We start from the raw sequence: 15653 nt of genomic DNA, 5'->3' as shown, positions 1-15653 counted from the left end.
CTCTGCAACAAGAGAGTCTTCACTTATTTTTACACGGATTCAACTACTCAGCCTTGTGTCTAGAATAACGTACAATTTGGTAACACTGGCTTGGCTTTTACGAGGCATTGAATATGGTGATGTTTTCCAGAGTACGACTTGAGGCAGTTGCTGCGTGAACCCCCCTCGCTCGTAGAATGCTGTTTGTTTGCTATGTTGCGCCGCAACAACTGTTGTCGCATTGAAAAGCCATTTGTCGTGTTCTTATCAACACCGTCTGATTCCATCGTCATGATTCTGTTGCAAGAATGCCTTCATAAGGTATACAAGCAATGAACATTCTATTATCTTCCCCCATTTTGCAAAAAAGAACAATAGCTTCTGAAGATGACTGGTTGACTTGTCTTCCCCATAGACATGTCTACCCTCTTCCATGCTTTCAAAAGTGCTGTGACGATCCCCTCATCCAGGGACATGTTTATTTATCTTCTTTACAACCTACTCTTCATTTACAGGCAAAATATGACAACGGTCGACGTTGATAGAGTTACCGGCCCGTTTGTTGTTTGGTGCAAAGGTTGATTTGACTCAAGGTTTGACTGCACATCGTATCCCAGGTCGTAATGCCACTGATGGCTTTGGGTTGACGCCTTGGATTCCCGTGACAAAAATATGCTTATATTGACGTCTAACTCCGGTTCGGGGGGGGGTTTGTTCCCCCCCGTTGATGACTGACCAGTCGCTTAACACAAGGTCACATTTGTCTTATCAGCTTCAACCCCTCTGTATCAGCTCAGAGATCTGCAAAGCATGGCCATTGATCTGGCTATTTTTATCTGCTGGGGGCAACTGACAACGAACCATGAAGTCATGAGTCGACTCAATCTACTAGGAGCCGTCCAATGAACACACAGTTCAATATCAGCACGAGAACTCAGCTCCCCTTTGCTGCCTTGAATTTCCCCCCTTATCACTGTCTTTCGAAAGGAAGAAAAGAAGGACGGATGGAACATGTAGGGGGCACATCAAGCAGGCTAGCTGTAGAGGTTGTCAGACATGATGCCGCATCCAGCGATATGCACCGGCTGGGCCGTAGACTATGTCTCGGAGCATTTAGCTAGAGACGCGGCGGATGCGGACCAGATTACCGTGTACAATGTGGCTTGACCCTACTGCTGATCTCAGCCTTGGCAGCGGCTTGCTCTTCATCAATCTGCTTCAATTGGGCCCCTGAGAAAGACACCGTAAATCTCGTATGGCATCATGGCATCTGGAGTGATATTATGGAGTAAACTGTAGTGAGTGCTTTCAGGGACCTGATGACGAGCTTACTGGATCGTGCGAGATGGAGTTGCGGCATGATCTCCATCGTTCAATGGGAGCAGGGGACAGGGGGTGCCGGCATCGAGCAAAGCACATGCAAGGCGAGGCAAGGCAAGCATGGGTTTGACTATGCTGTCTTGGGTCATATCCCCAGGACACTCGGGCACAAAACAGACGCTATCATAGCAACCTGAATTACAGACAAAGACTTGTTCTTCTGATGAGTAGCATTGACGGTCATATCCGTGGGATATTTGAAAGAGTATTGCATAGAATAACAAGCGATTCGTTATCTTTGAACGACACACATCAGTTCTTCGAGATAAGTCGGCCGCTCTCTCGGCCGAGTCCATTTCGACTTATGGGAGCCGTTGCCGGACCAGGGGCTGTGTGGCATGTCATGGCTCCAGCCAACATGGAACGTTCCATTTTCAGCCCATTCAGACACCCTCTCGTAAAAGCGAACATTCAATCACAGCTGGCCAAATGATTTCTCTCTGAACTTTGCAGTCGTCAAATCATTCAAGAAAGCAAGACTTTCAAGGTTGATCTTGCGTTATTCGGGTTCAGTAAGGCGACGTTAGTCCTCTTCAAAACGATCGGAATTTCCTTCTTTTCGGAACAAATTACGGGAAAACGAAACTTAAGACAACGGCGCCATGTGGACGACAGGAAGCCTTGAAGGCTCATTTGTAGGCTATCGGCGGGAGCCGGCTTGGCTCCAGAGCCAGTAAGAAGCACGGTTCTCGCTCCCCCACAACATTGTATCTTCCCTCAATTTGCAAGATAACCACTGTCCCAGGGCAGTCTCCTCATTTGATTGGAGCAGACTGATTGAAGATCGATAGAGCTCCGTCGCGTCGAGATACTGAGCTTCGCAGCAGAGCCTGTGTCTCGGTACCCTGATTCGCGCTCAAGCCGCAATCCTTCCAGGGTGACAACGCCTGGGAAACTTCGTCACTAGCCACTCAGACCAACTCACGGTGTGGCCTCAGAAACAGCAGGTCAAACAGACAGTGGCGTGCGCCACGGCCGAAGCGATCGGACGGCCAGTAGAGTTTCCAAGTTCAAGTCCAAGTCCCAGGCTTCTCCGAAACCATTCCAATTTCTTCTTGTCCGCCGAATTTGCCGTGCCGATCCTGTTGTCACTCTTGCAGCACCTGACAATATCAGGGGAATAGAGCCGCGTCTTGTCTCTCGTGGTGCCTTCGATTCAGCTGAACTGAGAGAGAAAACCAAGATAACGAAGCCTTCTGGAATATCTCAGAACTCAATATTCTCAGAGCATAAACACAGGATAACACGCTGGAATGCTCATCCCCTCGGCAGATTCCCCTGTCGGTACGAGCATATCGAGTCAATATGATTGGTGCTTCTAGGTTAGGGTGGTGTCTCCGTCTTGTCCACCTTCTGTTTTTGGCAGTATGGTCGCATGCTCTCACACGCGCACCCCTGAAAGCTTTCATCTCACTGGTTGAGTATCATCGACCCCAGGGATGGCGTTGTCTTTCTAGTGCAGCCTTATCGGCCCTTCTCTCTCTGTGGTGCTGAATCTCAAATTCATAATTCGTCCTCTTGAGGTCGTTCTCTTAGTATCGCCTCTGCACAGCCCGTCAACTCGAGTCGTTGGCATTGAGAGTCATTGTTCCTGTGTTTTAACTGTGCCTGAATGATTTTGACCGCGTTTGGTTTTAACCATAAACCCTCGGAACTGCTGAACCGAGGATATGTCTGCTTCCCTCTTATCTCCCTCAAAGAGCCCACTCCAGCCTCCTCTAGACAACATATTGGGTTGCCTTTCTGGGAAACTTTGGCGAGGGAACTTTTGCTGGCGCTCTCTCACGCGCATTACTTGGCGTTCTGGCCGTGGACGCTCCCCGTCTTTTTTCTGGCTCCCATTGCGTTGATGGTCCTATCACAGCACCGCCCATATCTTGTCTAGCTGCTGTGTCAAGTCTGGGGAACGATAACGTTAGCAAGCCCTGGCCGTTACTTTGGTGCGACTCACTGCACTGTCCTACAGGCGGCAGACACCCCAGTCCTGGTAGTGTCCGCTGGGTTGTCTTTCTTGGTCTGGTTCTGCTCTGCTCTTGCCTGTACCGTCCGTTCGAGCGCTCTTCCTTATTATTATACGTACCGATAGTCATGGGCGTTTCTGCCCGCCTATTCATCCTCCCGTTCTTGAACCTCCATCTGAGCTCTCCCGCTCGCCACATTGACGAGTGATGAATTCTCGCATTGGCGACTGAGGACACAGCCGAGGCCTTCGACTCGCCTCAGTCCGTCATTGACTGCCTTTCAGCTAGCAGACCGGGCCTCTCACGTCCGGCCTGGGCATTACCGGCGACATGTTTAACCATTCAGCAGGCGGGCCTCGCCCTTCCGACAACAATGAGGATCCGTCGTTTGGTTTCGCCGACCAAGGCTGGCACAGGTTCACCATGAACAATAACAACACAAATAGTTTCTCGGCGGGAAATTCGCAATCATATCACGATGCTGGCGCATCCTATGGCGACTCATCCGGCATGGATTGGGCGCCAACTCCGTCGGCAGAATATGACATGCGATTCGATCAACACGACCACATGTCTCAAGATGTCGAACTCGATAACATGAGCTCTTCGCATGGTGGAGGAGGTGGCGTTGGACGTCTGGTTGCGCATTTCGAGAACAAATCCTTTGCGCCCCCTCTACCTCCAAGACCATCGAACGTCGTAACAAGCCCAGTACATCAAGAACCACCCGTTTCCTCGCCGTTCGGAAACTTCAGTGTCACCTCGCCTATCGTTACAAGTCCGCTCGCCAGTCCTGCAGAGCCCAACTATGGACTCTTGAGTGGCCATTCAAGAGTCACCAGTCCGATCGTTAGCCCGCCGCCCGCCCTCGCTTTTGGCGGATTTCATGATATACCAGTCCACAGTCCAGGTGTTGGTTCGTCGTCCGGTCCTTTCGGAAACATGAACAGTTTTATGGTCAACAACAATAGAGTGACGACCCCGATGGAGACAGCATCCATGGCTGGGCCTTCAATGATGCCAAATTCTGGCATGAACGCCAAAGTCACCTCACCCGGTTCAGTTACCCCAGGTGTGCCAGGTACACCTGGATTTGCCATATGGCGACCACCCGTACCAACGACTTCTAAGCCCTCCTTGGATCAACCACAAGGCAGCAGTACTTCCTCAAATTCTGGTTATTTCGCAAAACCTCCGATCCCCTCTACACCTAAACCCGTGATGAACGCCGGAAGCCAGCTGGTCTTGGATTTCAATACCAATTCCACCTTCAATGCTAAAGGCAAGGCCCCAGCGAAGCCGCCTGTCAAACCACCCAGGCCCGTTCGACAACCCTCCCGATCGTCAATGTCCACACCTGGACCTTTTAGCCCTCCTATTAAACGTGAACCCTCCACACCACAACTTTCTCAAGCCTCTGCCTCCTCTATGTTGCCTCCGGTATGTTTCGTGAAAATGTAGAGCGAGGGGACAGATTGCTAACTCTTCTCAGAATGAACGACGAACTTCCGTATCTCAACGATCTCAAGTAGGAAGCCGTCCTTCAAGAGAACAGGTCCCGGCTGAGGCATGGGAATCCTTCAAGCACACAATTCGTAAACTGTATCTTGAGGAAAGGAAACCACTCAAAGAGGTCATGTCTGTCATGGCCGACCAGTATGGCTTCCAGGCAACGTAAGTCCCTATTCGTCACCCACTGAGTGCCATAGCTCATCCTTTGTAGACCAAAAATGTACAAGACTCGATTCTCGCAATGGGGTTTTGTGAAGAATAATACCGAAGAGGAAGTCAAGCGCCTGCTGTCCATGAAATTCCAGCGCGACGCCGAGGGCAAGGTGTCCGAATTCGTTCGTAACGGCAAGGTTGTTAACCTGGGTACCTACTTGAAGAGAAAGGGTGTTACCGAGTATGACTTGGTGGATTTCGAACTACCTGCCGATTTGCCGGCACACATCAGATGCAGAACACCAACTCCGCCTCCAGCACCAGGGTATCTACAATCACCAGATCTCCTTCGGGCTCAAGAAATCATCATCAGCAACATGAGAAAAGCGTTCTTACAATGTCGGCAATTCGAAGTCGAGACGGACGCCCAAGTTGGATGGCAAACTATCATGGTGTGGGGAGCGGGCTCAAGTGACCTTCTTCTCGAGGCTAACCACTATTTCGAGATGAAGGACCACGATCAGGGTGGTCATTTTCTGATGAAGGCTTTCCAACAGCTTGAATCAGATCTGAAGAAGCTGTCTCCTCAGGGCATCAAGGAGTTGCTTTTGGGCATGGTCCATCGCGATCCAGGAATGATGACGGCACTCTGCAAGTATTTAGCGGCTTACTCGACGACCAACTTCGAGAGGTCACATCCCCTACGGCAGATCTTCTCTTGCTTGTATGAGGTGCAACAGAAGCATGGACCAGGCACACTATCAGAACTGCTGTGGGGAAGCATTCCAACCATCGCTGAGGAGCTGGAGGCCATTTATGGCCGCAAGCATCCCTATGTGGCTCGAACATGGGTTGACCTGGCCATGTTTTATAACCATGTGAATCAGGAGCGACTCGAGAAATTGGTGGGAGAACTGCGACTGCTGCAGCGACAAATGGAGCAACGACTAGGCCCTGAAAGCGTCGATGTCCTCGTCCTGCGATATACAATTGTCCAGTTGATGTTCGCGGCGCACCCTCAATCTGATGCGACTAAGCAAGCAACGATCGACCTCTGGCACCATATGAGAGGCATGGGACTTCTATTCCCTATTCGTAGCCAGCAACCGAACATGTTCTGCTATCACAGTCCTGTCAAGGTCGATCCTTGGACGAAGCGCTGTCGGCGTCGATACGATTCTGGTGTTCAATTCCTCGAAGAACATGTCGGGGTTCGCGTTGTCGTGTACTTCGAGGAGGACTTCCATACCACGGAGCACGCACCAGAACATATTCCTCATCAGCAGCATCAACGCCAGCACCAGCAGAGCCACCAATATCAGCATCGGCAGTCGCAGCAGCAGCAACGCCCACAACAGCTCCAAGCACAGGACTCGTGGGCGGCCGCGATGGAGCAGCACATGTCGAGCTCAAAATATTCGTTCATCTGAGCAGGATCTCAGATCGTTTATTGTTCTTTGTCCTGATGCGTAGTATCAGGATTCGACGTATGTAATTCGACGAAGCCGGTGTTTTCAACAAGTATTGGTGACGGAGGCGGCTTCAACGACTGCACGATATACTACACGTGTTGCCAGTATGTGTACATATCTTGGCACCGATAACTTTGGATTCGATCATGATCCCATTGATGAGTACACAGCCTGGAGTCTGGTACCGAGCAAGCATATCTTTTCTTTGTGGGTTTTAAGGTGGTCGTCGCCCCGGAGCTCGACGCGATGGCAGGGATGGGGGCTAAGATCAGGAGGGCGGACGCGGCGGACGAGGCAACCCTCGTGGATAGAAGACACAGGAGGAGCTGGATGCAGAGATGGCGGATTACTTTGGCGGCGGTGTAAACGCGCAGGCCGCCGAACCTGCTGACCAGGAAGATGCACCCCCTGCTCAAACACAGGCACCGGCGCAGACTCAAGCTCAAGCTGCGACCGAAGAGACGAGATGGCAGAGGTTTGCATTGAGAAGGCGCAAGGCAGGCGCGAAGGTTAGGAACCTAAGGTTGGAAGGAAGAAAAGGAAGGACATGAACAAACCCCTCCACAACGAGGGAAGGCGATACCCTGGGCCAAAATTACAAGTCGATACCTTGGTAGTGGAATCAGGTAATACAAATAGACATTTATCTACCTTACCTTACAAAACATATATATATATTGTACTTGCTTCCAACAACTGCTTTCGAAAACATTACTAGGTATTTATGCCGTCCTTCATCAGTTTTAAGGTTCAAATGGGCGCTGCAGCCATGATCCCTGCTACTTATCTCCGAGTTATCCCCGGCGCAAAACGAAAACCTCTAAAGATTCTCATCATGACAGCCTCTCCACCGCTCAAAGCCCCATCATGCGCCTATCCCACCCTTCAGCCCTTGCGGGCCTCTCTTCTACCCCCTTGAAACGCTTCTACTCTCCATCGCGCACCATCCAAAGTAAGTCAATTCCCGCCTTTGCTCCCCCAAAGTCTCATCATGGATGCTAACCCCACGGTCCTCCAGAAAATGATGTTCTCTTCCTGCGCCAACAGGGCATTAAAGCTCCCAAATGGCATCTTACGTCTCCTCTTCGCGCCGATACGAAAATAAGACTTGGTTATGGTGCCTCTATTAATTCGTCCGAGCTCATTGGTCGCCAGGTGCTTGATGTTCTGAATGATAGCTCGGGACGTCCTGTTACTCTTCACGAGCCGACCTTGGCTTCATACATCATTAACAGCCCGCGACAGGCCACACCGGTACGATACAGTGCCAATTGAACTCAATCGCTATTACTTATATGGAATTGGCTCTTAGATATATCCCCATCATGCGAATACCATCGTGTCGCTCCTCGATTTAAACCTTTCCCGGCCTGGTGAAGAAGAACATGACGCGGATCCCAATCATCCAACCCAGCCGTTTGAGATATTTGAGGCTGGTACTGGAATGGGGAGCTTGACGCTACACCTCGCTCGTGCTCTTCATGCAGCAAATCCAGCTGTACCTCCTAGCCTGCGAAACACCCTCTGCACGGCACGCTACAGGACCGACGGTTTTGGTCTCGATCTTGCCGAAGAGGACCAGGCTGCCCTCGACTCTTACCGGTCCAGTCGTCGCGCCGTGTTACATACCCTTGACCGGAACGTTAAACACTCTCGCGCAGCACATAAACTGATTCGCCACTTCCGCCGCTCTTTGTACTTCCCTACTATAGACTTCCATGTCGGCTCCATAGACGAGTATATCTCATCCCGCCTGGCTGAGACGGATAACCAGCCTTTCCTGTCACATGCAATCCTTGACCTTCCTTCCGCTCACGACCATGCTACTCAAGTTATTCAGGCCCTCCACCCCAACGGCCTTCTTGTCATCTTCACACCCTCTATTAGCCAAATCGCCGACTTCCAAACTTGGGTTGCTCGCACAGGCCAGCCCATGCGCCCTGAGAGGGTTATTGAGCTTGAGGTTTCGACCACGGCTGACGGTGTTCTTGATACTGGTGGCGGCAAGGAGTGGGATGTCAAAACCGTTATTCCTAGAGAAAACCCTGAAGGCGCTGCAGTGCAGGTGATGCGACCCAAGGTGGGTGAGCGAGTCACCGGTGGTGGGTTTGTAGCTGTTCTCAGGCGGTGGCCTGTTGGCCAGATACGCTCGCAAGTTGAGTCCTCTACACAGGAGAGTTCTTCTGAAGTTGAGTGTGAATTTGAGGATAAGGGAGCTTCTGAAGCTGAGGGCAACCCAGAAGTTGAAGAAACTACTCAAGCTGAGGGCACGGCGGAGAATGAGCCAACGAAAACTGAATGATGTTCATGAATCTTGTACAACACAATCTGTATAGTAGACTTTTAGATCTATAGAGTCTAGACATGTATAAAGCAAACAATAGACGAAGCAACTAATGTAATCAGAGTGGAAGAACAGTAATGCCGCTTGCTATCTCGTTCTAGCTCCCAAAAGCATGAATGGGTATCTCTATGCAACATGCTCAAATATCAAGTCGTATCTCCTCCTCACATTCAATCATCAAGATTTCATAATCATTCCTATTCCGTCTTTCTTTTTTCCCCAATCCTATGCACTCCATTTCCAAATTCTGCGGAGTGCAATGTCCAGCATTTCCCCCATATTAAGAACCGCCCCCCCCAAAAAAAAAAAAATTGGCCCTTAGCTTGAAATACCAGTGCATCCAGTGCGTGGTCTAACCCGACCTGCGGCACCGAAGATTAACTAAACAAGTAAAAGAGAACTTATGCCTCTGTTGCAGAGGAACGAAATGAAATAAAGATTGTTTTCCGTGGTTCAATCTTGTGGTATAGCCTCTTTTTCTGAGGAATGGGCTTGCGCCGCATGGAATCTTCCAACCTGTAATGCTTTCCAATTAAACTTGCGTATCTTGCGCAATGTTGTGACCGATAAGGAAAAGTAGAGGAAGAAAATAATGTGTTGTGTTGAGTGCTTAGACACTGGTGATGCGCTCAAGAGGAGCCCGAGCGCAGCAGACCATAAGCTTCAGGCTTGTACCGAGCTCTTCAGACTCAGAGAGCAGAGACTTATCGCTCCAGATGCTCTTTCCAGAGGGGTTCTGAGCTGCATTTTCGTAGCATCGTGTGTACCACCATCGGCCAACGCGGCTGACCATCTTGGTGATGCCCTCATCCGCCAGGGGGCTGTTGTCGCTCATCATCTCGGATAGACTCGGCGGGTCCTTCTTCTTCTCAGCAGTAGCCTTACCCTTGTCGGCCTTGCTGTCTGAGCGAGTGACCGAACTCGCGACAGGCACACCCACTCGTGCTGCCTTGATGGTAGTGAAACCAACCTTGCCCAGAAGACGAACAATGAGATCCGCGGTTGATCCAAGACTAGTATCAGGCGTCTTCTCATTGATCCTCTCTTTGAGACGGCGGATTGTACGTCGGCCCCGGTTGCCCATGTTGTTCAGGTCGACATCGAGAATAGAGAGCTCGATGAAACCTCCTGGCTTCAGTACACGCCGAGCTTCAGTGAGGATGCTGCGGTAGTATGCTTCAGGAGCTGCGACAGGGAAGCGGTACACAACAGCTGTAAAGCTCTGAGGGGCAAATGGGAACTTGTCGAGGTGAGAGACGTATTGGATCTGATGGTGATTTGGAGGGCTGAGAGGGAAGCTTGAAGACGAACTCTTGAGTTCTTCTGGAAGAGGAGCGCGAGGAGACAGGTTGAAGAAGGTAGCAGCCGGGTATGTTTCGGCAGCGTAGAATGACCAGTCATCGTTACCAAGGCCATCAATTACAAGGATTGAGTGCCTCTTCAGTGATCCCTCAACAGGAACCAGTTCATGGCGAACGTCACTGAAGAGAACATGCCCGAAGGTGAGCCACTTGCTCACCGTCATTGAACCAACCCTGAGGTTGACTTGTGCGAGTGGTGACCCATCCTCCGAAGAGGAGCTGGCATCAGATCGTCTCGTCTTGCGGGAAGAACGACTGCTTCGTCGAGATACCTCACCAGTTGCAGGCGCCTCAGTGTTGGTGTTGCGGTCTTCATATCCCGAAACAAACTTGGAGACTGAGAAGGGAGTGCTGGGGCTTGGGTGAGGTTGGAAAGCCGCTCGAAGGCGTTCAGTCATATCAGCGCTGCAAGTGCTGGAGATGGTTGTTGCCTTGGATTGTCGGCTTGCTTTCTTATCGAAGACAATCGTCGGCGACTCCAAGGGCTTCTCCTTGCTAGCCAGCTTCGACTCGTAAGTCTCAAGATGGAACGGTGTACCTCGTGAAGAAGTTGCCGAGGGAAGTGCTTTGCCAGCATCTTCTCCAAGGAGATCATCATACTCATCCCACACCTCATCTTCTGCGGGGGGGTCATAAGGCTGTGGGATCACGGCAGTAGAGCCAGAGAAAGCAAGAATACCAGAACAGCTTGAGCTAGATGTACCAATGGTTCCCTCGGAGTCCTTGCGAGGCGAAAAGGCCAAGAACTCCTTTTCAACTCGGCTCAAAGCAGGAGGGTTGGAGTCTCTTGATGAGAGGTTGTTGGTGCTTCCTGCTGTTGAACCATCGGTAGTCAGATCAGGAACAGGAGTCGAAGGCCTGGAAGGTGAGGGACCTTTGGCAATTGACTCAGGATCATAGACCTCAAGGTTTTCAGGCGCCAACTGCATGCTAGCTCTGAAAGGCCTAGAAAAGCTCATAGGTGACACATGTTCAGTACGGTTACTCACAACCTTGGGGATTCTTCCGACTTGAGGAAGTCGGCTTCGTCGACCAGCAGTGGTGCTTGTTGACGGAGGCTGTAGAGTAGGCTTCTTGGACATCAAAGTCTGCTGGGGTACAGGCAGCCGAGGCTTGGTCTTCATCTCGACGCTCTCCCGCCTTGGGGGTTGAGCTGGCTCTGCAGGCCGTACCGGAGAGTTGGTTGACGATCGCATCTCTGGTGTGCCTTGCGAAAGCTCGGGAGTACCACCAACACTAGGTGATTTTCCGTAAACCTCGGCAAACCTCAAGACATCTTGAATGTCCATCGGCTCGCTGTCCTCTTGTTCTGACGAATCCATCATGGCATAAAAGGCAAGGGGCTTCTTCTCCACTGGTTTGACAGTGGCAGAGACCTTCTCGCTCTGCTTAGGCTGCTGGGTCTGGGTTGACCTTCCAAACAAGTTCCACTTTCGAGGAGATCGCGGCCTCTTGACAAGCTTCTTGGGCGCAGGGTGTGAAGACTTGGCCTCGTGAGAAATCTCCCGTTGCAGTTCGAAGTGGGACTCATCAGACATGACACTGGTATCAAAGCTTGTCATGGGCGACGATGCATAACCTGACGTGTTGATAGGCTGAGGCAGCTTCAGGGGGTCATCCGGCGAAGATCGGAGACGATGGACAGATCTTCGGAAAGCCAAAGTCGACTTCATTGTAGGGCCTTCAGAATCGCTGCTCTCGGATGGGCGGCGAGCACTAAAGGCTGGGTGTGGAGTGCGTGACATGGGCGACGGCCACAAAGTGTTTCGAGGCTGATCTTGAGAAGTTGCCAATGACTGCGAGCTTCCGAACCTCGACTCCTCGGTCGCCAAGCTTTGGGAGCTTACACTCCGAGAGATTTCAGAGCTTGCATTTCTATTCTCGATAATTGCACCTCCAGCGATGACCACTGGGTTGACCCGATCTGCAAAGAAGGAATCGTTGCTAGAACGGGGTTCCTGAGTTGTCTGACTACCAGGAGAATTGCGTGTCATGTTGCTGATACTGCCACTGCGTCTCTTGGAAGCACCAATGCGTCCATAACCTTCATGGCCTGTGCCAGCTACAGGACCTTTGCGAAGAGTCTTCTTTTCCTTCTCATTCTTCTCGGCTTGTGTTCCGTTGGCGTGCTTCTTACGACTAAAGAACGGGAAGCGTGAGAATGAAGAGGTTGCCACATTAGGACTCGGTGTGCTTGTCATTCGAGGTGGCTCGAGGCCCTTGCCCTTCTTCGATTCGGCTGTTGCCTTGGCTGCCGGTTGAGCGTACAATTCGCCTTTGATGGGGAGCTGTGAAGTCGATGCTGTTCGACCTCCATGAGTGTACTGTGGCTTCGGGGGCGACAAAGCTGCTGTAGCAGCAGATTCGCTTCCTCGTCTTTCGGTTGTTGGGAGGGATTGAGTGGAAAGATTGCTGTGAATGACCGGCATGGGGTTGAACAGTTGAGATTGCATGTCGGGGGTGCCATCTCTGCTGGGTCGTGAAGGGGGCACGGCTCTTGGGGAGGCGGAGGATTGGGCACTTCTCTCAGGGGAAGGGGATCGCAAAACAGGTCTTGATACCTTGCGCACCGACTTGGGCGACGATGTCTCCTCACGAAAGTACTGCGATGATTTCCGTGGTGGAGGACTGGGTGGTGGAGGAGGCAGGTTCTTGGTCTTCTTCTTGATGGTGGCTTCTCGAACAGTAGAGTTCGACGAGGATGAAGTCAGGGACTCTCTAACAGCTGCGAGGCCATGAGGATCAACGGTAATGGCATCAACTTCGTTAGGGAAACTTCCACCAGCTCTTCGTGTCACAGGAGGTCTGTTGAGGATGGGGCTTTGTAGTCGGTTCTTGTTCTGGGTGCGAAGAGGTGCAACAAGACCAGGAGACTGAGAAGCAATTGAGGTTGGAGTGGTGTCGCGACTATACGATCCTGGTCCAGGTGACTCGGAGAACCTAGTAGATGGGCTTCCACTAGTTCCGGAGAACAGTAGGCTGGCTGGAGTTGGAGGTGGAAGATCGTGTGTCGCTAACCGGAACGGAACCTCGATGCGGTTATCCGAGCTGTCAGAAGGACGTCGAATGTTGCGGTAGCGGTCCAGTTCTGGGTAGATCACTGGTGATTTGGAAGGTTTCTTTACCTCTACAACCTCAGCAATTTGAATCTCGGCAGGACTGCTGGTAAGTTCTCTATCCAGATGGAAGCCGAAAGCAGGGTCGAGTGAGCCTTGGCGCTTATGCTGGGACGAAGAAGAAGAGTCTGTCCGAGATGAGCCAGTCCGTGTCGTCTTGACATCGCCGGATAACGATGACTTCTTCCTACGCAGAACGTTTGGGTTAGACCTTGGGTTGTCCATGGACTGGGCTGATGATGATGATCCGGAACCTCCACGATGGTTGGCAGTTGATCGTGTGGATACTGAAGTAGAAGAAGAACCCCATGATTGGGCTTGATGATTAAGGCTAGGTCGTGGCACAGGTTGAGGAATTGATGGTCGCCGGGTAGTAGAAGGTTGAGGAGCCCTTGCTGATGGACGTGAGATGGAAGAGGGCTTCGTTAATGGTCGTGGAATCTCTTCCCTCCTTCCTGATCTGTTGAGTGGTTTAGGAGCATTTGAGGTAACTCCAGGTTCAGTTCCCATTGTCATTCCCGGACCAGGCCGTCTTATGCGAGACGGCTCCGAGGGCCTGGTCGGGATACCAGACCCCAATCTGTAAGATTCCATCTTCCAACCTTCTTCAGGATCGATTTCGTATACTTAATCCCATATTTCGCCGGGAAGGTTCTGAATGGGTGTATGATATATATGAAAGTCAAAAAAGAAAAGTGACCGAGACCGTGAATCGGGAGAGCGAGGTAGAGTCGTCGTTATTAGTGTGGAGGGGAATCGTTACTCTAAGAATTGGTGTGGGTAAATTTATCAGCTCGAAGAGGCCTAGTTCGTTGGGTGATGGTGTGGGCTGTGGGATGAACCCGCGTCTAAAAGTTTGGTTGACGGTAGAGCTGGCGCTTCGGTTGATGTGATGAGTGTTTGAGGTGCGGGCTTTAGTACAGTAGTGTTGTTCAAGGTTGGAGTGTAAGTGGAGGAAGTGAGACAGGACAAGGAAGGGGAAAGGGTAATTAGATGAGTTGAAGTTTAAGAGATGAGAGACAATGCAATGGTAGACAAGAAGACACAAGACAGTGGCAAAACTAGAGAGCGAATGGGTATAGATATGATAAGGTAAGAAAAGTAAGTAAGTCAAGAAGAGATGGTAGCAGCGGGGAGGGCCGAGACGGAAACGGGAGCATATAACTAGGTACAGGTAGTATTTAGGCAATGGACGACCTTTCTGGGGCCATCATCATGAGTGGACGACGACATCTGGTACATGAATACATTGACGGATGGGCAGAGGTACATGCTTGGTAGAGGAGAGGATGGAGGACTCTGACTGTGGCGTTTCTCCCAATCCTGGTCTGGCCTGGGAGGTTGCAGGCATTGCCTTGCCAGGCATCGCATCTCAGGCGTGGAGTCCGCCCATGCCATGCGATGCAATGCGATGCGATGCGATGCGATAAAACCCTCCCCAAGTTTGAGTCATCCGTTTGGTCAGCGAGAGAAAAATACTGCTGCAGCTGTAGTACCCGTCGCTGCGGAGCACATTAACTCAAGCGTGCTACTGCGCCGCCTTCCCTCCTTCGGGGTGCATATCCATATTATCCTATGAGAAAGCCCTCATGGCATCTTGACGCAGTGATTGGGCATCACACCCTTGTAGCGATTTGCACTCCCAATCCTGGTCGCCTTGAAGGACCCTTGGTGTGGGCTATCCATAGTGGGGCTTCTTAAAAAGAGAGACAGGGACGGAAACATGAGAGAAGGATATCTTTAAACGACTGGTTAACCTTGAACTGGGCTGGGCTGGACCGTTGACATTAGTTAGTTAGTAGAGTGGACCAGAAAGGGATGGGCCGATGGCCGCTCATCATGGACCAATCTTGGATTTCTATAACCCGAGATGTTAGAGGAGAGACAAAAGGGTGGGTAAACAAGAAGAAAGGAGTGCACAGATACGGAAAGATAAAATGTTATCAGCAAAAAGATAGCATCGAATCATAGTCTAATACCTCTCTCATATAAAAAAGCCTGACCAAGAACTGATGCGGGTGCAGGGTATAGTCCTGACATTTGGTGGGTGTAGATGTCGGTTGTGTCCCATTTTGGAAATGATGAAGCTGTGTGAGGGGGGGCAGGAATGGTATTCCCAGCGACTGATTATCTTTTCTCTTGACGTCTCGATTTTCAATAGTCAGGGGCCATGAATCTATGTCCGGAGCCGAAGGACAGAGCCGTGGGTGTGAAGACATCGAGAGTTTGGAGCAGGGTATCATCATCTCGATGGGAGTATGAAACTGTCCGTGACTCCGAGGTAGAAACATGACGGCGCTTGTTCATTGTTCTTGTTCTTCAGCACAATATGCGACGTCGTTGGAGGCATATGCATGTCTTAGACATGCATATCA

The 15653-nt window shown here is 51.0% G+C and overlaps 4 protein-coding genes across 4 annotated transcripts; 2 read left to right on the top strand and 2 right to left on the bottom strand.

The window, feature by feature from the left end:
* Positions 1-51: 51 nt before the first annotated feature.
* Positions 52-4831, bottom strand: FOXG_18785 (uncharacterized protein). The gene is made up of 2 exons (XM_018398929.1): positions 3311-4831; positions 52-3258 (listed from the first exon to the last, which is right to left on the bottom strand). The coding sequence occupies exon 2, from the start codon at positions 1653-1655 to the stop codon at positions 1308-1310; it is 348 nt and encodes a 115-aa protein (XP_018238950.1). The 5' UTR covers positions 1656-3258; positions 3311-4831; the 3' UTR covers positions 52-1307.
* Positions 1596-7153, top strand: FOXG_04294 (uncharacterized protein). The gene is made up of 3 exons (XM_018382271.1): positions 1596-4760; positions 4813-4994; positions 5044-7153. The coding sequence occupies exons 1-3, from the start codon at positions 3651-3653 to the stop codon at positions 6413-6415; spliced, it is 2664 nt and encodes an 887-aa protein (XP_018238949.1). The 5' UTR covers positions 1596-3650; the 3' UTR covers positions 6416-7153.
* A 171-nt stretch (positions 7154-7324) lies between these two features.
* On the top strand, positions 7325-14501 carry FOXG_04293 (uncharacterized protein; the record flags this gene model as incomplete). The annotated part of the gene is made up of 3 exons (XM_018382270.1): positions 7325-7409; positions 7476-7711; positions 7770-14501. The coding sequence occupies 3 exons, from the start codon at positions 7325-7327 to the stop codon at positions 8757-8759; spliced, it is 1311 nt and encodes a 436-aa protein (XP_018238948.1). The 3' UTR covers positions 8760-14501.
* On the bottom strand, positions 8761-14791 carry FOXG_04292 (uncharacterized protein). The gene has a single exon (XM_018382269.1). It carries the CDS (start codon positions 13870-13872, stop codon positions 9412-9414), a length of 4461 nt encoding a protein of 1486 aa, XP_018238947.1. The 5' UTR covers positions 13873-14791; the 3' UTR covers positions 8761-9411.
* Between the last annotated feature and the right edge of the window lie 862 nt (positions 14792-15653).

This window comes from Fusarium oxysporum, chromosome 4 (assembly GCF_000149955.1).
Source record: "Fusarium oxysporum f. sp. lycopersici 4287 chromosome 4, whole genome shotgun sequence".
Taxonomy (NCBI): domain Eukaryota; kingdom Fungi; phylum Ascomycota; class Sordariomycetes; order Hypocreales; family Nectriaceae; genus Fusarium; species Fusarium oxysporum.
Note: the sequence above shows the minus strand (reverse complement) of the source record. Positions and strands in the feature narration are given on the sequence as shown.